This window comes from Esox lucius, chromosome 8, assembly GCF_011004845.1.
Source record: "Esox lucius isolate fEsoLuc1 chromosome 8, fEsoLuc1.pri, whole genome shotgun sequence".
NCBI classification, from domain to species: Eukaryota; Metazoa; Chordata; class Actinopteri; order Esociformes; family Esocidae; genus Esox; species Esox lucius.
The window spans coordinates 2,762,197-2,789,389 of record NC_047576.1 but is presented as its reverse complement, the minus strand read 5'-3'; the positions used below and the strand labels follow the sequence as shown (position 1 = coordinate 2,789,389).

At 42.9% G+C, this 27,193-nt stretch overlaps 1 protein-coding gene across 1 annotated transcript; it reads left to right on the top strand.

Moving 5' to 3' along the window:
- Positions 1 to 9,999: 9,999 nt before the first annotated feature.
- plppr3b (phospholipid phosphatase related 3b) lies at positions 10,000 to 24,504 on the top strand. Its single transcript, XM_010897544.4, has 8 exons — positions 10,000 to 10,385; positions 13,649 to 13,755; positions 14,357 to 14,542; positions 15,286 to 15,415; positions 15,726 to 15,921; positions 19,034 to 19,091; positions 21,088 to 21,261; positions 22,177 to 24,504. The coding sequence occupies exons 2-8, from the start codon at positions 13,672 to 13,674 to the stop codon at positions 23,533 to 23,535; spliced, it is 2,187 nt and encodes a 728-aa protein (XP_010895846.1). The 5' UTR covers positions 10,000 to 10,385; positions 13,649 to 13,671; the 3' UTR covers positions 23,536 to 24,504.
- Positions 24,505 to 27,193: the final 2,689 nt, after the last annotated feature.

Genomic DNA, 27,193 nt, shown 5'->3' with positions numbered 1-27,193 from the left:
TACTTCAATTCTGTTAGTTATTGATTTTGCACTATACATTTGGTTACTGTGCGTGCGTGCGTGCGTGCGTGTGTGCGTGTGTGCGTGCATGCGTGTGTGCATGCGTGTGTGCGTGCGTGCGTGCGTGCGTGCAAGTAGATGTAGTTGGAATTCAGTGCCACGGGGGCTCTGGATGTCTAGTGTGCATGGAACCTAATCTGGTTTTAGTTCTGTCATGTGCACCAGGGATTAGGGAACTAATAATGAGCAGGATTAATTTAAGATGGGTTTACTTCGCACTCCCAGAAGATGTTTGATTTAATAGAAAATGACCTGCGATGTTCCGAACACAAATTATTTTCTTTGAAGTCATTTCTCAATCCCTAACGTAGCTGGATTCAAGTTGACTGTCTTCTCTGTTAAACTTACACAGGGTTAAGAGTCCCAGCCTTCATTTTGGTTTGTTGCAATATTTTCCATGGTTTTGATTTCACTTAAACTGTACCATTTTTTTATTAGACAGACGGTGTCCAGGTACAACAATGAATGCAAATTTAGACCAATTACATTTATCTATTTGATTAAGAATATCTGTGTTACAATGGAACGAAGGAAAAATTATTTGCACTCATCAGCAGATCCACTAAATTAATCGCATAAGAAATGCTTATGTTATATTTTAACTACCAATATACTGTCTCCACATAACCAGGTCATCTCATACTGTCTCCACCTGATCAGGTCATCTCATACTGTCTCCACATGATCAGGTCATCTCATACTGTCTCCACATAACCAGGTCATCTCATATTGTCTTCACATGACCAGGTCATCTCGTACTGTCTCCACATAACCAGGTCATCTCATACTGTCTCCACATGACCAGGTCATCTCATACTGTCTCCACTTGATCAGGTCATCTCATACTGTCTCCACATGACCAGGTCATCTCATACTGTCTCCATATGACCAGGTCATCTCATATTGTCTCCACATGACCAGGTCATCTCATACTGTCTCCATATGACCAGGTCATCTCATATTGTCTCCACATGACCAGGTCATCTCATACTGTCTCCACATGACCAGGTCATCTCACACTGTCTCCACTTGATCAGGTCATCTCATACTGTCTCCACATGACCAGGTCATCTTATACTGTCTCCACATGACCAGGTCATCTCATACTGTCTCCACATGACCAGGTCATCTCACACTGTCTCCACTTGATCAGGTCATCTCATACTGTCTCCACATGACCAGGTAATTTCATACTGTCTCCACATGATCAGGTCATCTCATACTGTCTCCACATGACCAGGTCATCTTATACTGTCTCCACATGACCAGGTCATCTCATACTGTCTCCACATGATCAGGCTATTTCTGTATGTTGGAATATTTTCATGGTGAAGGCAAATATCTGTCAATCTCCTGTTTGGAAAATATACTGTTGTAGTTATTTTAGTTCTGTACCTTTAAGATATTAATGACCTGAGTAATCTACTGGAGCAAAACACTGAGATTGTTTGAGTTTCTGGTATTAATCCCAGAACATTTAATATCTAATGTAGAGAGTATGCTTCTGATTGTCAGGGTGAAAAAGGCTGTGCAACCGGGTGCAACTTTCCATAACGATCAGTGAGATTGAACAGATATGAAACTGTCATGTTGGAAACTATGAAATTGGGTTAACTAAATGCATGTTATTTTTATCCACAGCCCTCTGAACATTTAAACACATATCTTGCGTCTGGGCTCATTCTTCAATGGATACCCAGAATTGAACGAGTTGGAAACGTGGTTTCACATGTGGAGGCCAGCCTCTAATATTCAGTTGAGTTTATAAAGCTGTTCAGTAAAGTCCTTCAGACTACTATAATCTATTTCAAGGAAGCACCTAAGGGCTTTGACTTGTACTCCAACAGCCTAAGGGAATCAACCCATCTGCCATTTTCTCTCAGTTTCATCAGATTACACTATCAAGGGCAATTAACTGAGAGCTACAGTATCACTCGTGTTTTATCAGCTACTGATAACAATGTCTTCTGACCATTTCCTGGTTCAGCTGTTCCACTGCTCAGATTTTTTAGGTTTCTTCAATGTTAGATGCCCTTGCCATTATAGTGTGTTGTCTTGTAGTCGCATCATGATCTTGATTTATACAATAAAAGTCAAGTGAAGTTACTGATCAGTAACATCTTTAAAGCCATTCCATTTGCCTTCAGGCACATAGCTTGTCAACACAACCCACCTTGGCACCCTGAGTCAAGCATCATTTGAAAGAGATTTGCAACTCCTGTCTTGTGCTGTGCGGCGAATGTTGGTTGCATAACAGACCTGTAATTTAATTACGCTTGATTGAAATGAACACTGGGAAGACCTGAGGGCACTTTAGACTTGGATATTCATTGCAACTGTCTATCCTCATCATGGTGACTGGGAGATCATGGGCAGAGCAATTCATTTCAGATTCCTTTCAGAGTAATCAATTTTCTTCACAATTATTTTGAGTGATATGATAATCCCTAACACATTGGAAACTTCCAAACCAGTTGATTTTAAAATTATTAAAATTAAGCCCTCAATCTTAATTTTATGCTAGAACATGTTTAGTTCCCCATCTCTTTAGATAGCTCTTACAAGCTCTGGTGGAAACTTTTATTCCAAAAATCTTGGATTGCTTTGTTTTTTTGTCTTGTTTCCTTGCAAATAAGAACCTAGAAAAATACATTTACGGTACTGAATGTGTTGGCCTGACCAGCTGGTCTACATTTAAAAAGTTAAATGCTTTTCAGGATAAGTTTATGAAAGCAAAACAATGTTTGTTGAGTGTCTCTAGCTTGAATGGTTCAAGATATGCTGTTAGAGGATTCATTCATTAAACTTATGCAAATTGCTTTAATGAATGTAGTCTACACCTGTTTAAGCATTTTAAGTTGGGATAGTCGAAACATGTAACAAAGTTGATTTGTCTTGGTTTGTTTTCAAGGTCTTTGACCAGAATTTCTTTGAATGTTCAGCCTGACCTAGATTTATGGGCAGACACACAAGCACAATTCACAACAGGTGCAACCAATTGTTCTTTGCTCTACTCACCAGCCAGGCTGGGGTTGTCTGCATGCTCACAAAGTCGCCAGGCCTCCCGAAATATTTAAAATAAAAATGCAGTCATGCTTTTTTCTTACAGGCAAGCACACAAAATTACTGTACATAGAATGAAACAGCATTATTCGGCTAGGAGCTAAAACATTTCAGATTGGAAAAAGACTGGGGTTTAAAGGCTCCTTTTAAAAGTCTGTTGTTGTGATGGAACAGTTCAAGGGAGCAGTTGGCTCAGTCCCCCATAATTCTAAGATGTGTCTTGGGGACCTGCTGCAAGGGAGTGGCTGGAACAGCGGGGAGTGGCTGGAAAAGTGGGGGAGTGGCTGGAACAGCGGGAGTGGCTGGAAAAGTGGGGGAGTGGCTGGAACAGCGGGGGAGTGGCTGGAACAGCGGGGGAGTGGCTGGAACAGCAGGGGGAGAGGTGGCTCCCTGACTGAGATTTTCCATTGCAGTAATTTAGCTGATTCATTCAGTAATTAAACAACATACAGTAAAGGATGCATGCATTTTTTTGAGGGCACAGACTTATTCCACTACTCAGAACAGAGCAGCCAGCGGTGCAGACACACAGTGGCGGCTGGTGTGTTGTCAAGTGTGAGCTCATGCGAGGCAGCTGTTTCTTCTTGCCCTGAGTCGAGGCATCCGCGCAATCTAGCAGAACGGCTCTGCAGCAAAGGGGTGTATGCCCAGGGAACCAGGGGCGCGGAGGGGAGGGGGAAAAATCAATCACAATGCGATAAGTCAATGCAGGGTCATAAACACAATGAGAGAATGGCTGAAGAGGAGTGCTTTTCCACCACCTTATTGGCTGCAGTCGCGTGAAAACTGCAAGTGGCATCTTTTTAATCAGCTCAAGTGACAGATGGAAACACCGGGGTCCCATTCTTTGGGAATACAAAGGGTTGACAATGATTGAATGTGACCAGTTGGGATTCAAACGGGAATATTAGGTTATACTGTATTTATCAGTGTTACAGGGAGCTCCATGTAGACTGTCCTTTATTTAGCTAGAGATTGAGAGTTGGAGTAAAGGGGTGAAATGCTGAGGTCCCTTTTTGGTCGATCAAGGCCAACACGACTACACTTTTTGATACAGTAATGGTGTCCGACACAATGTGGACACTCGCCCAGTGATTGCCTGGTAAGTATCACAGTGCTTCCTCATTAAAACCAATGTACTGCACGCTAATAACAAAGCCACCCCCCCCCCCAGGACCTTTAGCTGTGAGACAATATCACCAGTGAGGAACAGGGAGGACACTAACAAAGCCCTTTTCCACAGGCTGTGTCACACCTCTCTCTCGACACCCCATGCTGTATTTCGTGTGAAGCCGAAGTGCTGGAATAAACAATTCCCAGCACCTTTCTAACCTTTGTATATACACATGCACAATGTCTATCTCGACAGTTGCTGTTAGTCTCGGTGAAGTGCTCCTACTAGGTTCTAAATAGTAAGTGGTGAACATGGTGAAGAGTTTGTCTGAGGAATGCATCTAGTGTGGACAGCGAGGGGCCCGGCCCAGTCTGGCTGCAAGCAGAAACACTTAATGACTTATTGTTTGGCTGGATGAGCTAAACGCCTGGATGGAGCTCATTCATTAGCTGTCTACCTCACAGCTGGCCCGGGTACCTTTTGTGTGTGTGTTTGACTGTGTGTGTTTGTGTGTTTGACGGTGTGTGTTTGTGTGTGTGTGAGTGTGTTTGACAGTGTGTGTGTGTGTTTGACAGTGTGTGTGTGTGTGTGATTGACTGTGTGTGTGTGTGTGTTTGACTGTGTGTGTGTCTGTGTTTGACTGAGTGTGTGTCTGTGTGTGTTTGACAGTGTGTGTGTGTGTGTGTTTGACTGTGTGTGTGTGTGTGTCTGTGTTTGACAGTGTGTGTGTGTCTGTGTGTGTGTCTGTGTTTGACTGTGTGTGTCTGTGTGTTTGACAATGTGTGTGTGTGTGTTTGCCTGTGTGTATGCGTGTGTGTGTTTGACTGTGTGTGTGTCTGTGTTTGACTGTGTGTGTCTGTGTGTTTGACAGTGTGTGTGTGTGTACGTGTTTGACAGTGTGTGTGTGTGTGTTTGTCTGTGTGTGTCTGTGTGTGTGGTCCATCACAACAGCACCACCACTCAACCTACTATAGATGAAGAGACCTCGAATGACATCAATCATCATGAGCGAGGAAGGAAGAGAGCGAGAGGGATAAATACATGTAGATAGGTAGTTATAGATAGACACAAATATGATAGATGAAATCAGTTATTACAGACCCATTAAGTGGTCCATTCAGTTTGGATGAACTGCAGTACAATACACAAACCCTCTAACCCCCCAAAATGGTCCATGGTGTCGACAGTATACTGAACTCCATGATAAAACATCCAGACAGAGAACTCAAATGAGCTATTATCTTCCCCAATATTTGAAACCAAGGTCTGATCCGCCACAATCCACAGAAGTGGAGACAAATTTGACCTCAATAATTAACAGGGAATCTGCATCAACAGCAACCACAGAAAATCCTCTGCAGTATCACCAACAGTATATTTCAATATTTCCTCAGTGAAACATTATCCTGAGGAAATGTTGAATTTGGCTTCTTTTATGACGAAGCATGTGCACACTCTGCACACCCTAATTGACGAACAAAACAAAAGGAATGTTTTTTTTGTTTATTTCAAGAGAGCTTTGGAACCAATTTATGAAGTCAATGTAAACAAACAAGTGTGCAGATAAAAGAGGTAATAAACAGATTCCATGCCGCTTGAGTCCCGATTTCCTCAACGTGAATTGGCACTCAAACAGTCCGCAGCACCACGCCTGAACTGGTCTCACAGAACCATCCAGATCTCACAAGCTCACATGTGAAATGTGTCAGCTTGCGAAATCTGGATTATTCTACCAAAAAACCAACACGTAACTGCATACTGATTATTTACAGAATCAAATGAGCATTCCTCAATCACAAACCAATAGAAAATATATTCCTCCCTACCTTGTAAGTATCAAAGGCTACACGTGAGACTTCATTGAAATTAGACTTCATTGAAATGCCCGAGCACAGTTTGGATGCTTGGATTATAAGTGGAGCGGAACAAACATGCGTAGGTAGTGTACATAAGACTTTTGAAATGTGTTCATGACACACATAAAAGGTAATGCATTTCAAACCTTAACACATTTTTAGGCCATACTGACTTATCCTTTAGGGTAAGGAATAGCAGTTTGGATTGCAAAAGAGGCAGAACCCGCAATCAGCCATCCCGAAAAATTGGGCATGCTGAGAGCATTGGTTTGTGTGGCCTACCCTTTTTGTGTTTTCTCTCTCCTGCCATTCTTTCCAAGTTTCTTAGCATATACAGTGGATATAAACAGTATTTAACACCCCTGTTAAATGGCAGGTTCTTGTGATGTAAAAGAATGAGACAAAAATAAATAATGTCAGAACTTTCTCCACTGTTAATGTGACCAATAATGTGAACAATTCAATTGAAAAACAAACTGAAATCTCTGAGGGGGTGAAAATGGAAAATAAAAAACTTACAATAACCTGGTTGCATAAGTGTTATAACTGGGGATGTGGCTGTGTTCAGAATTAACCAATCCCATTCCAACTCATGTTAAATAGAAGTCATTACACACCTGCCATCATTTAAAGTGACTCTGATTAATCACAAATAAAGTTCTGCTGTTCTTGTAGGATTTTCCTGACATTTTCTGAGTTGCATCTCAGGTCAGCAGAGAGCTTCCAAAGCATCAGAGGGATCACATTGTTGAAAGATATCAATCAGGAGAAGGGTACAAATGTCCATACATGCTTAACACTGTGTAACTCAGTGTACATCCAACAGGTGCCTGTGGAAACTACCTCAATGAGCTTAACACTGTGATGAGTTCATATCCTAATGTTGGTTCACCACTAATAGTACTGAGCAACTTCAACCTCTCAATGTTGGCATTTTATACATTTCTAATATCTCCAGATTAAATATTGCTACTTGTGATGTCCAATCCCCCAACAACCTACCTCCAGTCCTCTTCTCCATATTTCAGCATGCTCTCTTTGGCTAAATCTGACAGAACAATTTCTCTCTGAACAATTTACTATAACCTGACAATTAAGGCTTCAAAATAGGTCGTTCTTCTGAGACAGCTCTGCTCTGTGTCACACTTCACACTACCCAAGCTCTCCGTCTTGTTTTTATCTTATTCGATCGATCCACTGTCCTCGATACTGTGAACCATTAGATCCTCCTGGCCACCTTCTCAGGGTTTGGTGATTCAGGCTCTGCACACTAAGGATTTGGTCTTGATCCTAATTATTAGGTCTGAATACAAGGCGCTACATTTGGTGATAACAAGGTACCACTTATCCCCTGGCTAATATGATTCCTATTTTCAAGTATGGTGGTGGAAGAATCATGCTATGGGGAAGCTTCTCAGCACCAGGTACTAGAAGACTGGACAGGATTGAGGGAAGGATAAACAGAGAAAAACACAGAGAGGATCTTGAAGAAAGGACCACACTGGACCTGGGCCTGGGGTGAAGATTCACCTTTCAGCACAACTACGACCCGAAGCGCACAGCCAAGAAAATTATTGAGTGGGGTCGGGACAAGTCGATAAATGACCTTAAGTGGCCCATTCAAGGCCCGGACATTAATCCACCTTAACATATTTGCAGACTCCTAAAGATCTCAGTTCTCTGAAGTTCCCTATCCAATCTGACAGAGCTTGGGAGGATCTGCAAGGGAAAAACTGACAGGCATGCAAAGCTCGTAGATGCATACCCAAGAAAACTCAAAGCTGTGATTGCTTGTTAGTAGCTTCTAACAAGTACTGAATAAAGGGTCTGAATATTTATATAAGTGATATTTCATTTTTTTTTCCTATAAATTGGCACACATTTTTTAAATGTGTCACAGTGATGATGATGATGAGCTGTTCTCATTCCAATGATCCAAAGAGAGAATGACTTGGAGTATCTGACTGTGCCTTGTGCTATGGAACTGTGAAAAGTTGTGACGGTTAAGTGGTGCTTTCCCCCCCCTCTGCTAAATTTAAGGATGGCAGAGTGATACGAATCCAGAAGTGCACATTACACATGGGATGATCAATAGGGATATAAGAAGCAATCCCAGAGATATTGGACTTATGGAGGAGTAGGATACTCACCTGACTGGGACTAAGTCTTGACAGGTGATCCAGTTGGGAACAGGAACTGAAGGAAACAGGAGTGGGACTACGGTGAGTGGAGAAGAAACCTCCAGTTTTGGCTACTACCATGGCTCAAAGGTTGAGCACCTTACATAAAATGTTCAAGGATCTATGGATGTTTACATTGCCTATTTTGAAGGCAATGGATATTCAAAGATACATTTTACCTTTTCAATCGAGACATGTTTTAAAAAGACAATATCCGTTTTGTATTCCTTATTAAATGGACTCACGGGTCATTCATTCTTTCTCCAATATACCGAGTATTTATTTTGACATACGTTTTTCCTTTGTCATTACAGGGTATTGAGTGTCGATTAAATGAAAAAGAAATAAATGAAATCAATTTTATTTCAACAAAATGTGGAGAAAGTGAAAGGTTCTGAATACATTTCAGAGGTTCCATCTATAATATTACATATGTTATGCCTTCATCCTTTTGAATATGTGAAATATGAAATTGTGCAATTTATACTTGATGCGTGATTTTATTTTTTCCCTTCCATGGTGGGGCGGGGGGGGGGGGGGCAATGGTTGGGCAGAGCTATTGTGCCGCCGGGACTGCATCATCTTTGTCCACTGCAAATCCCCTTCATTAAGTGAACCGAGATCCTTTCGCTCAGAATGATGACACCCAGACACCACCTCCATTCTCCACTGCACAGTGACACATTTCCCCGTGTCTGCATTGAGCGTGGGTGTCAGCGCAGACATGAGGCTTTTCACGCTGGCAAGCAGGCAGAGGGATGCAGTGGATCACACCAGACGTGACATTTGGAACCGTTTCTGGGTCCTGCTCATACAGTCACAGGTACAATGTGGCACCAGTGCGTCTGCCGGGTCTAAATCCCTGCTCAAGTTGAGACAGTGTAATGTGAAACCGCAGAGAGCTGTGCAACGCAGAGTTTCTGACATATTAGTCATTTATGGCCCCGAGACTCCATCTGCTCACTCCGATTGTAATGCAATGCTTGCCAGGGACAAAATGTGGACAGAAGTAAAATTAGTAGAGCTAGGTGTTCTCAATGGGTATATACTACTGACAATTCTTTGCTTGGAAACTGTCTGTCTACAGACTCATGGAGATAGTACTATATAACACTCCCATTTAAAACCGCCTATGGATCTACACCACTACAGAGAATGCGTTGCAGACAACGTACAGAACAGGCTTGGATGCCGCTATATCCTGTCCTTCCATGTGAAAATAAAACCCATTGAAAATCCTGCCAGACAGAGGCCAGCGTAGATTTAGTCGAGTACAGCCTATAGTCTGCAGGGTACAATGGTGTGTAACATGCATGCAGCGCACAGGCCACTTTAGGAGTGTTATGAGAGGAGTATTGTTCGGATTGAAAAGCAGCGAGTATCTATGTCAGTTAACTGATTGAGTGTTGAAGCTCTGTGTGTGCGCACAGAACCCAGTGTATTGTCCTAAACTAAGACACTTTGGAGTTATTCTGGTGTGAAGCGTTAGTAACACCATTCACGAGTAAACATGACAGAGATAGATGACAGAAAGATAGCGATGCATGAAGGAAGACAGGCGCCATGTGTCCATAAAATGATGGTGGGGGAACACACTGCCTTTCTCTCAAACCAACTCACATTGGTAGCAACCTACACACGCACAACACAAAAAGCCACGCGCGCGCGCACACACACCCCTCCCCGCACCTTTTTTTTCTCAGTCTTTGTGCAGTACGATGCGTAGTTGACAGCCCCCAGTTCCCCATGATGGAATACCAGGGCTGTCAATAGACAGGTTATTAATTCGTATCCGTCATTTATCCAAGGTGAGGCGCGAAACTACAGTATCCGAGGCAACCAGAAGCACTGCAAGCCGCGGCATTTATCACTGAATCACCCGAGTTGCCCAAGTGAAGCCCCTTGAGGTCGGGGGAATCGTGCGTTTTCAGTCCACACCAAAGCTGCGCCCACCATACGTTTTCTTCGGTATCGCTCGGTGAGAAACGTGAGGAGAAAGAAGAATGGACTGAGTTGCTGTTAGAAACGTTATATATATTTCCACTTGCGGCGCGTTAAGGGGGACAGCGGCAAAGACGTTTGATTTTGAATTTCCCCATCCATCATATTAAGGTGAGACGGCTCGTGATATCTCTTTATAATTAACGCACCGTGCATTGTTAGAGTTTTTATGGATGTGATGCAGCCGTTTTGACAGGTGCTGAGTGAGCTAGTGTGTGCAAATAGTGCAGTTATTTTAATTTAAGAAAAGTCTTACAATCACACCTATCTCTAGTGCTAACTGTCATCAATTGCTGATTTCATTAGCCAAAGTGATTTGTTTGCTTTATTATTTTCTTAAAGGGATTTTATGTAGGCCTATTAGATTTTTGATTTTATTCACTTATTTGGAAGATATGCTTAGCACTGTTTGTCTGTGTTGCCTGTATTAGAGCCATCAACCGTCATCCATGATCATGTTTTTTTTTAACCATGTGCTGTCTAAGTGATTCATAAAAAGCCATTTTCATTTAGTCTTCAGGTAGCCTCTCCTGGCTTTTGCTTTTACCGGGCAACACGCTTTGTCGTAGTGCCATCTAATCGGCGGTCATTTTTAGGTAGCCTGACAATTTGCATACGTTAAAATATAATAATCAGTGCCGCAGTATTATCGCTTGATTTTTTTTATTGATAAGCACCACACGTTCTATGACAGATGCACGCCTGGGAGCTAATGTCCACACACCCATATATTTTTATTTATGTCTGGTTACACCATTTACGTTCGTGTGTTTGTGTGTCCGTCCGTCTCTGTCTCTAGCTATCATACTTTTAGATCTATGAAGTTATCAGTAATTTAAGTTATTTGGCTTTAACACTTAGTTAATTTATTTTGGAATATTGCAAATGCAATATTCTCTGAATATTGCGTGTGTAGGTTGCAACCAAAATATCCTCTGAATTATACAGTGACACATGGGCTACAAGGATCACATTTTGGTTGGTGTAATCCAGTTTAAATCTTTCATCCCAGCTCTACTCCACGCATTTGTGGAGGACGTGTAGTGAAAGACTAGCTTTTTGTTGTAGGACTCATAACTGTCAAACCTTGATTGCAGTATTTACGCAGTAGCTCTTTTTTCCCAATTGTCTAGTGAACTCACAGACAATCCTAGTCGCTGCATTCCAACACTGCCCGGGGGCCTTAAATGGGGCGGTGCCAACTGGACCAGTGCCATCCAGGGTTGGTGGGGTTGGTTTAGGACTAGCGTTCCCGGGCCTCATATCGCTCTAGCGCGACTCCTTGTTATTGGTTGGACACCAGGAAGGTCAGTTGGGGTTGTTGGCCTGTGAATGTGTTCTACTCCAAGCAAGTAGATATTGGCTAGTAATTCCTGAAGCAACCTGAGCAAAAAATAATCATGTTTTGTGGAGAAGTGATTTGGAGGACATATCCCATTTCTGCTGGGATTGTTGTTGCGATTAGACATTTTGGACAAAATAAGAAACAGAGAGAGGGGTGTTCTCTGGTGTTGCAGGGGTTGGCAAATATGGACGTATAGGGCCTTAAATAACCAGAGGTCTGTGTGTCTGTGTAGGGAGGACTAGCTTGACAGACAGTGAGAGGGTTTGAATAGGTATTATTTTAATTAAACAGGATGGATTAGAAAATAGCAGATCCCAGCCATCCTCGCTAGGGATAATTTTGTACTTAACTGGGAGTCAAGATGGTCCATATGAATAGGGCTCTGATTAATTCAAAACCACCCTGTCAATGTTATTACGCTAATTTATTTACAAAATGATACGAAATTCATCCCATTCCCACATACTTAGAATTCTGAAAACTGAGACTATATTGTGAGAGCGGAGTCTCCTGGGAAGTAGTAGAAAGGTTTTTTACAGTACCCATGAACTCAGGCTGGTGTTGTGTACTGCATAAGAAACCTAGAACTAACACCAGTCCAAATGAGGATGGGTTACCAAACCCGTCAACAACACAGAGCACACCTGTCTCAACAACACAGAATACACCTCTCTACACAACACAGAACATACCTGTCTCAACAACACAGAACACACCTCTCTACACAACACAGAACACACCTCTCTACACAACACAAAACACACCTCTCTACACAACACAGAACACACCTCTCTACACAACACAGAACACACTTCTCTACACAACACAGGATGCACCTCAACTCTTGTCTCTCTTTCCCTCCCTTGCTCTTTCTCCCCCTTTAAAGTAATGCTGGCACCTCTAGATAAATGTTTCCAATGAATATTCTGTTGGCATTTTTCCCTCCTAACACTAGGGTTTTCTGTTTAGTGCTCCTCAAATCTGAACATATTTTAATGCTCAGCTGCTCTTAAAAGTTTGCTATATGTTTTTGGGCCCAGTTGTGGTCAAGACAAACAGATATTACGTGGTTCAAGAACTCATCTTAACACCAGACTGCTGTTCTAGGCGTATAAATATATCTCAACAGTATGCTGCTTCTGTATAAAAACTGCTGACACATTTTGATATTGGTGCCAATCATAATGTTATGGAACGAGTGGGAAAACATTTTTTAACGCTGTCTTGACAAAACAGCATGAGAAAAATGAGAAACTCACAAATTATGTTAAGCTGGGTGAAAACAATATCTTTCCAGGACTTGTACATTGCCTGCTTACTATTTTCTTGCCTAATTAGCCAATACTGTAACAGAGAAGGATCAGTTAGGGCCACAGTAACTATAGAGACAGTTCCAGGCTTGGCTTTTCACCCATACATAGTTGGGCCAATGTCAGTTCTTGTTCCACTGGCTTTACCAAAGCTAGGGTTTTTCACTGCCAGAATGGCACATCAAGGCCCTGCATGTATGAGCTATTTTAATGAGTGGATTTGACGTGTTTTTCCGGTCACTGGTATATTTGGTTTAGACCGTTCGACCTGCCTTACCGATATACTCAGTGGCAGTATGAACTGGAAAATCGATGTGCGCATTTTGTAGGGCTCCATTTCTGGTCCTTGAAGACCACTAGTTGTCTTACTGGTTTCTGGCTTTTAACCCGGGACTGATTTGTATTTGGAACGAGGCATGTGCACTGTTCAGCCAACCAGTAACACTGTTGACTAATTGAGTTACAGATTAGAAACAAAAACTGGCAAATTTACAGAATTTAAGTGAGGCGTTTACCTAGAGGTTTTGAAATGCCTCCATCCTTTGTTACGGACACTTACAGAGTTTATTTGCTTTTTGACTGGCCCTCAGAGCCATCCTCTATCCCTTTTAATATGTTTTATATAGCCCATTAAACCAGATACAATATTTCCCTTAGTTGATTCATGGAAAGTAGGCTTACTAGTCATGTTATGTATTCAACTGGATGTGTTGTTGCAGATTTCTCCATATCAGACATCACAATGATGACTCCAAGAGACCCAAAGCCCAAAAAGAAGCCACCGAAAGATAGCTTGACACTGTTGCCATGCTTCTATTTTGTAGAGGTGAGTGGAACTGTTTAAATATTATTTGGTTGCATCTGAATTAATTCATTAACAAATTAACAAACAAATGAATGGACAAACAAACTGATCAACGCTTGTATTTACGGACTGCAGAAGGACATCCTTGTCTGGCGCTCTGCTTTTCTCTTTTCTTTTGGTTTTCCATTATCACGGCTGGATGAATATGAATCAATACACTGCAGCTGAAGAGGTAGAAAACAGATTATGACCTACAGCTAAGGATGACCTGTTTTCCTTTAATTTCAGGGCACCTCTTTTAAACAATCGGCACCTCATTCGTGGACATTGAATGAGCATCTGCATGCAACCATTATAGACTGGTCCCAATAGTCTTTAATAGCCTTCTTTTTTCTATCCATCATGACCTTGCATCTGATAGGATGTGATAGGTAGAGTTGTAACCACAGAGAGATCATGAACATGACTCTGTTTTTGTCTTTAGCCGAAAGTGAAACTAGTGTCATCTAGTTTTGCATATGAAGAGCTGCATAGTTCTGTACAGTAAATGTGCTGTATAGGTTAGCAGTGGTAAAGTTTGAAGTCAACCTTAGACCTTAACTTCCTATTTCATGTGTCCCAGCTGCCCATTGTGGCTACTTCTATGGTGTCACTTTACTTCCTGGAATTGACCGACCTGCTCCAGCCGGCCCAGGTGGGCTTTCGTTGCCATGACCGCACACTGAGCATGCCCTACGTGGATGGTGGAGATGAGCTAATCCCCCTACTGATGCTGCTTAGCCTGGCCTTCGCTGGACCTGCTGCTTCGGTGACTACCCCTTGAAACACAACAACACCAAAATGATGCACGACTATTCCTGAATAACACAACCACACCACATGATGCATGACTATTCCTGAATAACACAACCACACCACATGATGCATGACTATTCCTGAATAACACAACCACACCACATGATGCATGACTATTCCTCAAAACACAACCACACCACATGATGCATGACTGTTCCTCAAAACACAACCACACCAAAATGATGCACGACTATTCCTGAATAACACAACCACACCACATGATGCATGACTATTCCTGAATAACACAACCACACCACATGATGCATGACTATTCCTGAATAACACAACCACACCACATGATGCATGACTATTCCTCAAAACACAACCACACCACAATAACACATGACAGTTCCTCAAAACACAACCACACCACAATAACACATGACAGTTCCTCAAAACACAACCACACCACAATAACACATGACAGTTCCTCAAAACACAACCACACCACAATAACACATGACTTTTCCTCAAAACACAACCACACCACATGATGCATGACTACTCCTCAAAACACAACCACTCCTTAATGATGCATGACTACTCCTCAAAACACAACCGCACCTTTATGATGCATGACTACTCCTCAAAACACAACCGCACCTTAATGATGCATGACTACTCCTCAAAACAGATAACAGATAAAAATCACCCTATCATTATTTCTGACAGTGTTTGATTTTGTCATGCGGTCAGATTATGATTGGGGAGGGCCTGGTCTACTGCATGCAGTCCCACCTGAAGATCCGCCCTGGCGTGGAGGGAAGCATCAATGCCGGCGGGTGCAACTTTAACTCCTTCCTACGACGAACAGTGCGCTTCGTAGGTACGGTTCCACTGTGTCCCATGAACATTCACATATCAGGTCTGACAGTCTGTCACAACTCACACTTGTTTGTTCTTTCTCCCCGTTTTCTCTGGCCCTCACTTCTCGTCGTTTCTGCTCACGTCATTGCTTGCTCCCTTGGTCCCTTGGCGCCTCGCTTCCTTTCACCATTGCTGTCTCCATGACTCACTCCCTATCCTCGCTCTAAATATGCCTCTTTCCCTGACCCTCTCACATTCCCCAATGTTTTTCTTCTCTCTCTTACTTTCTGTCTGTTTTCCCTCGTCCCTCTTTCTCCGTCTCTCTCTAGGTGTCCATGTGTTTGGGCTTTGTGCCACGGCCCTGGTGACGGATGTGATCCAATTGGCCACAGGCTATCACACCCCCTTCTTCCTGACCGTATGCAAGCCCAACTACACTCAGCCAGGGGTGGCCTGTGACATTAACCCCTACATCACCAAGGACATCTGCTCTGGCCTTGACCAGCATGCCATCCTATCTGCCAGGTAGACCTAGTGAAATTACATAACGTGATATAATGTGAAATTACATGACATGACATATTGTAATATGACCACCTGACTCCTGTAGACCCCTACAACTGACCCCTGAAGGTTACAGTTTTTTCCGATATAAATTGTAGCTATTGTTTTGGATGAATTGACTGCTAGTGTGGATTTCCTAACACTATAGCTCTGCTGTGTACAAACACATTTTTAAAAACATTGACACACACACATATACCCCGATCAGCCAAAACATTATGACCAGGTGACTGACAGGTGAAGTGAATAACACTGATAATCTCGTTATCATGGCACCTGTCAGTGGGTGAGATATATTAGGCAGCAAGTGAACATTCTGTCCTCAAAGTTGATGTGTTAGAAACTGGAAAAATGGGCAAGAGTAAGGATCTGAGCGACTTTGACAAAGGCCAAATTGTGATGGCTAGACGACTGGGTCAGAGCATCTCAAAAACTGCAGCCTTTGTGTGGTGTTCCTGGTCCTATCAAACAGACGAGCTACTGTAGCTCAAACGGCTAAAAAAGTTAATGCTGGTACTGATAGAAAGGTGTTAGAACACAGTGCATCACAGTTCGTTGCGCATTGGGCTGCGTAGCCACAGCCAAGTCTGGGTGCCCATGCTGAACCCCGTCCACACATACCACCTACCTAAGCATTGTTGCAGACCAATCCAATTGAGCAGCCGTGGGATGTGCTGGACAAACAAGTCTGATCCATGGAGGCCCCACATCACAACTTACAGGACTTAAAGGATCTGCTGCTAACATCTTGATTCCAGATACCACAGCACACCTTCAGAGGTTTAGTGGAGTCCATGCCTCGATGGGTCAGGACTGTTTTGGCAGCAAAAGTGGGATCTACGCAATATTAAGCAGGTGGTCATAATGTTATGGCTGATCTGTGTATATACTACCGTTCAAACATTTCGGGTCGCTTTCCTTGTTTTTTTACAGAAAAGCAATGTTATGTCCATTGAAAAAACATCAAATTGATCAGAAATACAGTGTAGACTGTATTGTTAATGTTGTAAATGACTATTGTAGCTGGAAAAGGCATATTTTGTATGAAATATATACATAAGCATACAGAGGCCCATTATGAGCAACCATCAGTCCTGTGTTCCAATGGTGCTTTGTGTTTGCTAATCCAAGTTTATAATTTTAAAGGGCTAATTGATCATTAGAAAACCCTTTTGCAATGATGTTAGCACAGCTGATTCAAGAAGCAATAAATCTGTTTGGCTGATTAGAGAAGCAATAAAATTGTCCTTCTTTAGACTAGTTAAGTATCTGAAACATCATCAGTTCATTTGATTACAGGCTCAAAATGTCCAGAAATAAAGAACTTTCTTCTGAAACTCATCAGTCAATTCTTGTTCTGAGAAATAAAGGCTATTCCATGCGAGAAATTGCCAAGAAACTGAGGATCTCGTACAGCGCTGTGTACTACTCTCTTTACAGATTAGAGAGAGGAGTGGGAGGCCCCGGTGCACAACTGAGCAAGAGGACAAATACATTAGAGTGTCTAGTTTGAGATACAGACGCCTCACAGATCCTCAACTGGCAGCTTCATTAAATTGTACCTGCAAAACAGAAGAACATGAACAATGAAGAAGTGACTCTGGGATGCTGGCCTTCTAGGCAGAATTGCAAAGAAAAAGCCATATTTAAGAGTGGCCAATAAGAAGAAAAGATTAAGATGGGCAAAATAACAGACACTGGACCGAGAAAGATTGGAAAAAAGTGACAGACGAATATCTTAGTTTGAGGTGTTTGGACCACTATGAACAACATTTGTGAGATGCAGACCAAATGAAAAGATGCTGGAGGGGTGTTTGATGCCGTCCGTCAAGCAGGGTGGAGCCAATGTGATGGTCTGGAGGTGCGTTGGCGGTTGTAAAGTTGTAGATTTGTACAGTGTAAAAGGCATTTTAAAGAAGGAAGGCTATAACTTCATTTTGCAATGCCATGCCATACCCTGTGGACAGAGCTTGGTTTGAGACAATTTTTGGTGTGACCCAAAACAGTGACCCAAAGCACAGCTCCAAACTCTGCAAGAACTATTTAGGGAAGAAGCAGTCGGCTGGTATTCTGTCTGTAATGGTGGCCAGCACGTTCACCGTATCTCAACCCTATTGAGCTGTTGTGGGAGCAGCTTGACCTTATGGTATGTAAGTATGGAAGCGCCCATCAAGCCAATCCAACTTGTGGGAGGTGCTTGAGGAAGCATGGTTTGATTACCTCAACAAATTGACAGCTAAAATGCTAGAGGTCTGCAAGGCTGTAATTGCTGCAAATGGGGCATTCATGGACACAATTTTTATTTCAAATAAAAATCATTATTTCTAACCTTGTCTATAACCTTGTGTGAGTATATTTCCTAATCATTTCGCTATATTTCTTCTTCAAACTCATTTCATGTGTGTTTTCATGGAAAACTAGGAATTTTTATGTGACCCCAAACCTTTGAACGGTAGTGTGTATATACATACATATTAATTTAATAGCTTTTCAAGGATAAGATATACCAACCTCAACTACTTGTGCATTAAGTTACAATTAGAGGGCAAAAAGATTACCTAAAATTATTTAGGGCTCTGAGGACATGGGATGAGGACAGAAAATAATTTCAAAATATTGGAAAGTAGCACCTCAAATCCTTTGGCATACAGTGTGTCCCAATGTACTTGAGAAGCCTTGTTTTATTTTTGTTTTTCTCCTCTCTGGTCCACTGAATTAAACTGAATGAGAAGTTGAAAGCCATAGCAGATTTCCTTTCAGCCATTTTGATTTTAAGTGATGTGGACTTGCTTCCTGTCGACTTAGTAATGCTCAATTATAATTATTTGGAGAAAGATTCACAGACCAGTCAGGTGAACCGAGATGTACAGGTGTACCTAGACAGATTTAGCACTCCTTGACAGCAACAGCACAACCCGCATTGTGGTAATGTGCAGTTGTGATCTTTATTCCTTACGCTGTTCTCTTTTCTTCTCTTTCCCACCATGATCAAAGCTGTGTGACATATGGTGTCTGTCTTTCTGCTTTTCTGGCGTTCAGTCTCGCCACTAACACGTTTTCGGTTTCTTGACAGAAAAACCTTCCCCTCTCAGCATGCAACCCTGTCTGCCTTTGCTGCCGTGTACATATCAGTAAGTACGCCTCTCGGGACAAATATATAGCTCGGCAGCTAAAAATGTCAAGGTCATCATATTACATCTTACACCAGAGACCCAGATTGAAGGGGAACCACTGACATGTGCAAACAAAACTCAGGTTCAGAGTATGCTTGGAGTGTGTTGCTAGAAACAGTTTTCCCTAGGATTCAACTGAAATAGAAAATTGCCTGTCACTTCAAGTCAGCAGAAAACCAGAACTTCAGCATAACGTAATTAGGCAGTTTTATTTAACATGGTCTTTGAAGTCTTGATAAAAAATAACTTGCACCAGATGTTTTCCTGGGTTTTTTAATGCATTGTTCAGTGGCTAGCCAAGTACAATAGCAGTTTGATTAGCCACAAATTAGGGGCATTGTCTGCTAACTATGCTTTGGAGTATACGTAGGCTAGAACAAATATACTGACGCAACCAGCAACAATTTCAAAGATTTGACTGAATTGCAATTTATATTCTGTAAGAAAATCGAAGCAATTAAAGTAGTAACTAAGACCTAATCTATGAATTTCACATGACTGAAAATAATAATTATTTTGATTCCTTTGATCAATAGCATCCCAAACATATTACATTTGTGACATATTAGCATGCAGGCCATGGAAGAACTGGGACATTTTTCCTTTCCAGAAATTGTGTACAGATCGTTGCGACATGGGCATGTGCCCATTATCATGCTGAAACTGGCGGCAGAAGAAACGTGAAGTGTTTTCCTGGGCTGGCATGGTTACACCTGTGGAGTATTCCAGAAATATTGCTTACCACATTCAGGGTTCCCTGAATATATCCAGGTTCTCTTAACCAGATGAGGGAGACTGAGTTTTTAGTCTCAGAACATCTTGTTCTTGTTTTAAATCATAAGGCTAAGTGCAGATTGGTTAATCCAACAACTGGCATGCGGGAAGCATTTAAAATAGACCTTGTGATAATGTCAGAAAATGTTATGGACATTATGGAGTCAAAAGGCAAAGCACGATATTTTAGTGCAGTTATGTAGGACTTTTCTCCAAAATAATTGGTATGATGTTCTTATATTTAGATAGTTTTCCCTGTATCTGCTGCCAGTATCATTATGCTCCCGTGGGGTTTCAACTAGAAATAGAATCAACGTTGTTATGAAAAGCATTTGATGAATTAAATAAATCACCATTCCTTTATTGGCTATGCAATGGGCCTACCACTGAAATTGTAACATACTCTAGGCTGTCCCAGTTAAGTCATAATGTCATTAGCATTGCGATAAATAAAAGTGGTCTGTAACTTATGACGTCACACCCCTACACTTGTGAATTTACTCTGTCAAACTCTCTAGGTTACTGATCCAGTTTTGGAGAAAAAAAAACTTTGTGAGGCCTGTTGGATGAACTGCAAAACTCTCTAAAACTATGTTGGTGCTGGATTATAGTAGAATTAACATTAAATTATTTGGCAACAGCTCTGGTAGACCTTCCTGCAGACAACATGTTAATCGCATGCTCCCTCAAAACTTGACCCATGTCAGGCATTGTGTAATAATACTGCATTTCTGGGATCTTTTATTTCATGCGACATGAGACCAAATCTTGTTGCGTTTATATTTTTGTTCAGTGTGAATGGAATTGTGGTCAAAATAGTCACACCAGATATTCATGTATGTAGAAATCCTCTGGGCAAATCTGTCATGACTGTTTCTGTTAAGAGTTTGTCTTTTGCTGAACTCACTGGCCTATCCCCATACATGCAGTACCAGTGAGAAGTTTGGGCCGTCTCTATATAATTGAAAGCTTTGCTTATAATTTGCTTAAAATATTTGAGTTTCACAATTTCCTTCTCATCAGTGTAGAAGGAACAGCTACGTTCCAAGTTCATAATGGAATAGAACTAGTTAAGAAACAGAAATACAGTCGGGCCAAATGTCTTCTTACATTAATTAAATACGTTACTGTTTTTCTTTTAAAGTACACTGCCTTACCTGTTATCTCCCTCGTTCTCCAGATGTATTTCAACTCAACCATCTCAGACAGCACCAAGCTGCTGAAGCCAGTGTTGGTGTTTGCGTTTGCCATTGTGGCAGCGCTTACCGGCCTCACCCAGATCACCCAGTATCGCAGCCACCCCATTGACGTTTACGCCGGCTTCCTCATAGGAGCAGGCATCGCTGCCTACCTGGTAGGACCAGACCTCAGTTGACACATGCAGTGTCTTGACTCCTGCATGACATTCATTCAAAAGTGATGTTGCGTATTTGTCTGTAGTTTCATTTCCACTCATTTCCATTTTAATTTCCAGTGTAGGCTTGACAGGTGTTTCTGGAACCCTAAAAGAATAATTCTCTCACAAATTTCTGATTTACAAATGGCAATTAATGCACACTTTCAATAAAATTCTGAAAGTTATATTTGAGGGGAGTCTACCTACAACTTATACCAGCCAAAACAACTATTTCGTTACATATATAATTTTTGTAAGGCGAGCACAGAAGATTAAAGTGTGATTCGCCAGAGACCACACTGCATACCATTAATCCCTCACTGACTAAAATAACCTAACTGCAGTTTAGTGCCAGGTACTTTGATATCTCTAGATTGCTGCTCTCATTGAAGTTTCTCAGACCGCTACCTATCGTTTGATTTCTGCTTTCATACAACTGTCTGTCCTCAGGGGTTGGATGGGGTATCATGCCTATCGTGTACATTATGTTCTGTACTGTTAACTTCTCTTTCTCCATGTTAGAAACTGTCCTTCCATCCTTCACTTAAATAGTGATTAGGTGAATAGATTCTGGAAATATTTTTTGCCTTATGTTCTGCCGCTAAGTGGTGCTTTTTGCTCTACATCCTCATCTGCCTTATCCTGGTCTCTCGCTCGAGTCGTTTATTTCCTGTAGCTCTTTTCGAGTCTCATCTCTTTTTCCCACTCATTTCTTCTTGTTCCTCGTGTTCCCTTCTTTTTATTGGGGATGAAAAGTTTTGGTACAGCTTGTTCATCATTTTTGTTTAGGTTGACCTCTTTTTAGGACAATTACCAGATATATGAGTGATTGATAACGATTTTGGGCACCCAATACCTCTCTTTGTCTTCTAGGCTTTTCATGCCGTTGGCAACTTCAGGTCCTCTGATGACATAGTCATCAAGCCAGCTCCGCCCCCCCAGAAGGAGGACCCCCTGCGAGCGCTGACCCAGCGTGGCCATGACTCTGTCTACAACAAAGGCGTTGCCTCAGCATCGGAGAGTGCCGATGAGATTGCTGCACCCGCCCCCCACGACCGCATGGATGGCATAGGGCGGCCGCTGCAGCGCGAAAAGGCCTCTATGGGAAGCCTGAAGAGGGCCAGCGTGGACGTGGAGCTCCTGGCGCCGCGCAGCCCCCTGGGCCAGCAGACCATGGTGACCTTCAGCAACACGCTGCCCAGGGCCAGCATGAACGCCAACGGGGGCCCCGAAGAGCCCGTGGGGCAGCCCGCCCAGCCTGTGCAGAGGAGGCTGAAGGCCGTGCAGGTACCCATGGACCCCATGCGCTCACAGCAGCTGGTGACGGAGTGGAAGCAGAAGTCCATGGAGATGCGGTGCCTGAGCCTCAGGGACGAGGCAGAGCGGGACGCCAGCGAGGAGGGCTCCGACGCTGGGGAGGAGGGCTCAGAGGAAGCGGCACCACAGGCCTCGCTGTATGCGTCTGCGCTGCACTCCAGCAGAGGTGCCAGCCCCATCCCTGTTGGTGCAGGGCCACCCGGGGGGCCCAGGGTGGTGACAACCCCACGGGCCCCCCATAAGCCAGAGGAAGGCCCTCCGCCGGTGTCGCCCAAGAGTGCCCTGACTCGCGCCAAGTGGCTGTCCATCACGGAGAAGGGTGGTGGCGGGTCGCTCCGCGGAGCCCCCAACCAGCCACGCATCATGCAGGTGATTGCCATGTCCAAACAGCAAGGCCTTCTACCGTCCTCCTCCTCCGAGACAGCGTCGTCCTGCACCTCCTCCACGGCCAGCGCAGACTCTCACCACTACCGCCCGCCTCCAGAGGCCCAGCGCGATTCCGCCATCGTCACGGTGGACGCTCACGCCCCCCATCACCCCGTGGTGCACTCCGCCGGCCTGCCCGCCTCGGGCAACGGGAACCCCTGGGAGTGGAGGGGCGGCGATCCCCGAGATGCCCACGAGCTCAACGACCTGAACCGTGGCGACGGCGGCCCTGCGCGTGGCAGCACGGGCAGCTTCCGGCTACACCAGACCATCTCACCCTGTTCCTCCGCCGGCGATGGAGACCCCGAGGTGCTCCCGCCTCCACCCCTCCCTCACACCGAGGCGCCACGTGACGGGCGAAGCCGGGAATCCACTTTGAGACGCAAGACCGCGCTAGTTCTCCTGGAGAGGGACATTCAATTTCAAAGCCAGACTGAACAGGAAAACTACTATAAAAATCTGCATGGTGGCCAGAGGTATAAAGAGTAGCCACCAACTAAATGATGAATGAGCCTTACAGTCAAACCACAAAACAGCACAAAACCTGGACTGAGAAGCTGGGATCTGCTGCTATGCATTTTCTCTTACTTTGTGTTATGTTATGAAAGACGTTGCGCAGAACAGTGGTTGCCTTCGTACTATATAAATGATGTACTATGTTAGCTGGAGGGAAATATCTTGAGTGGATGTGGAACTGGTGAGTGTAATAGCAGGGCTGGGCAAAATGGGACCGTGAGATATTTTCAGGAGCATAAAGATTTTAAAAAGTTAAGACGGGAGGCTCACCGCCCTGCAACACAAACCAAAAAAAATATTGGACAGGACACCGTATTAAAGCTCCATCTACTGAGCAGAACCAGGATGTTTTGATAAATTTACGTCATCCTTGTTGACTTATCTTCCATTCAGTGTTTCTGTTTTGACCATTCAGTAGGCCCATTGTCTAGTGTTGGAATGGCATTTACAATATGTTGTGGCCTTTCTGTTGTTAATACTTGATTGCTAATGTGTTCTGAGCATGTATGTGTGTGTGTTTTTATTTGCTTGGGAAAGTCAGGTGCTTGTGTGTGTGTGTTTGTGTGTGTGTGTGTGTGTGTGTGTGTGTGGATATGTGTACATGTTAAAGAAGCACAGTACGTTTTTGAAAAACTGTATTCTGCTTATTCAGGGGAAATGTTGGGGCCCATAATGAAGTTCAGACCTGTGTGTTAACTCTTATAATGATTAACGGTAACAATTTTAACCTGAACCTTTGATAAAGAATACCGACAGGACTGGATGGCTGTAAGTTGGGAGAAGTGTTTTTTCAATTTCAACATTTCCATGTGGATGTTTCTTTAAAGAGAGCGATGGGAGTACCTTTTGATTTAAAGCATTAACTGTGAACTTTGGACTGGATGTGATATAAGAGAACAAAACTACAATAATAAAAGTGACATCAGGGGGACAGTCATTCTATCAAAGCAATAGTGGCAGGAAGAGACAACCTGTGTAAAATAGGATGGAATACTTTGAGGGTTTCCTTTTTGCTGATTGGTGAAAGCCTCACAAGTGAACATTTATACAAATCAGTACATTCCTGTGGATGGACTTCTGCATGTTATCTACGTGGTTGTCGGGTTTGGAAGTACTTCTTTGTCAGTAAACAAAAAAAGACATTAAAAGTCATTAGTAACTAAACTGTGAGGTACTGTGGCAAATGCTGTATGTCTACATGGTGCTGACAAGTTTGGTGTGTTATTGTGCTCCAGCTGCAGTTGTGCTCAGAATTGGGGTAAACCACAGATGTTGTCATCAATTCCTCAAAATATTGACACATCCATATGCCGGTGCTTTATATCAATCAGTACTGTATATCCACCAGTAATTTATATCAACCAGTACTTTATATCAGCCAGTACTTTATGTCAACCAGTACTTTATGTCAACCATTACTGTATATCAACTAGCACTTTCTATCAACCAGTACTGTATATCAGTATGCGAGAATGTGCTGTATTTAGTTTGTCTGTTATAGTTAATTCAGTAATTCAGCCCTTTCTAACAATCAGTTGTATACGCCAACAGGTTACCTAGCAACATTGAAAGATACTTGGGGTCTCTGGTTAATGTATTACTCTACGTTGTCCCCAGAAAATTAAACAGTATCTTAGACCAAACTGATGAAATTGGCTTTCCCCCAGAGAAAACACTTCGGAGAGTTGGCCCACTGTAACGCCGTACTCATCAATAATGCATGAATCTTCTTCCAGTACGAGATGAATCAGAGAGTGTATGAAGCACTTCAAAGACTATGTATTTTCCCATCGCAAAATTCTCAGCGACAATGATATTCATCGAGGCCCCTTTTCGAAGTCCGCCCCTATTGGCTGGAACTGACTAGTCATCATTTGAACAGAGTAGCTGTGATTATTCTTTCCTCTGACCTTTAGTGGATTAGTCTTTCTTTCTCTGGGGGACAGTTTGAATTTCTCCTCCCTTTCAAGTTTCTTGTGCACTGCTCTGATTTGATTAATCTGATAATGTAGCCGGCGTCTTTAGCCCACGTCTCTGGTTCATACTTCTGATTATCTGAGATTAATCAGATGAAATAAAAGCCCTGTGGTCATATGAATGGACAATCCCCCTCCCAAAATACATAGCCAATATATCTCAAGCAATGATATGACCAATAGTAGGGAAGGATATTCTAACCAGTAGCGTTGCCTAGTCTTATTTCTAGCTTCAAAATGTTTTCATGGGGATAAACAAACGGCATTCACGAATAAATCACACAAAATAACTCAGGTTCTGTGCTATCCGCGCCTCAGGTTGGTGGACGGATCTTAATGGGAATGCAAATGGGTACCGGTCCATGAAGAACCAACAAGCCGAACTGTTAACCGCGGTAGCCCAGAGGTGGAACTTTAGAGTATGCCAAGCATGTAATGGATATTCATGTTTGTCTTCACCGTAAATTAATCTACAACTTAGACCCTAGTTGCCCTAGTACAGTGCCCTCCAGAATTGTTGGACATTTTGGGAAAGATGAGCAAAAAAGGCTGTGAACGAAATATAATCGTGGGTTAAATCGATCGTTTACTCACTCAATATGAAAGGAATGAAAGAATGAAAAAATAAAAATGTCTTTATCAAGAAATCAATGTTTTTTCAGAAGCAGGTGTGTCACGATTATTGGCACCTCTAGAAATGTGCATTAACCAAATATAATCGATTTCCCCATTGGAGTCGGAGTCAAGGGCCGAGCCGTCTTCGGAGGGGAATGATCGGTAGGCATTTTCTACCGGTGGCCCGGAAAAACTGAAATTGGCGATTTCATTACCCATGGTATTAGACTAAAGAATCAGCCGGCGATCGTACGTTGTTTACCGGGGGGCAGAGCCACCGACGTAGCCACACATCTGGGGTTTGTGCTAGCAAAGTCTAAAACTGGCAAGCATAGGGAGCACCACCTCCCAGCTAGGGGTAGTGACGAACTCTAAAGCAGACTCAATCACTGGCTGAAAACGGAGTTCTGCCCGTCGCAGGAGGTAGAGTTTGTAGATAACTGGCTCTCTCTTTGGGATTCTCCCAGAAATATGGCCAGGCCTAACTGGAATGGTGCTCTTCTTTTATCTAGGAACATTGATAGGAGTCTCACTCCTATAGCCTCACCATGAGTGCAGGTCAGGCCGCAGGCTGTTAGCCAGCCTGCTAGCATAGTGGAGTCTATCGATAGCATAGCCAGAGTAGTTAGTTCAGTTTTGCCTATTGCGACTGTGACTCGTTCCAGGCTGAGAAAAGTTAAACAATGTAGTGCTAACAATAGCAACCTAATTAAGACAAAGCTTTCCTCCACCTCAGTCACAAATAAAAATGACTGTATCACCTTGCATCTCAAAATGGGACTCATAAATGTTAGATCCCTTGCTCCAAAGGCAGTTGCAGTAAATTAATTCATCTCTGATCATAAACTAGATGTTATTGACTTGTGTGAAACATGGCTAAAGTCTGATTAATTTACTGCCCTAAATTAGGCCTCTCCTCCTGGCTATACTAGTGATCATATCCCTCGAGCGTCCTGAAAAGGAGGGGGTGTTGCTAATATTCATGACAGTAAATTAAAGTTAACCAGGCTGATAAATAATTTTGCATACCTACAATTTCC

Excerpts from the sequence above, each read along its gene's own strand:
- plppr3b (XM_010897544.4), top strand. The coding sequence starts at position 13,672 with ATGATGACTCCAAGAGACCCAAAGCCCAAAAAGAAGCCACCGAAAGAT. Across the intron at positions 15,416-15,725 it reads ACGAACAGTGCGCTTCGTAG|GTGTCCATGTGTTTGGGCTT; the intron begins GTACGGTTCCAC and ends GTCTCTCTCTAG. Across the intron at positions 19,092-21,087 it reads TTGCTGCCGTGTACATATCA|ATGTATTTCAACTCAACCAT; the intron begins GTAAGTACGCCT and ends CTCGTTCTCCAG.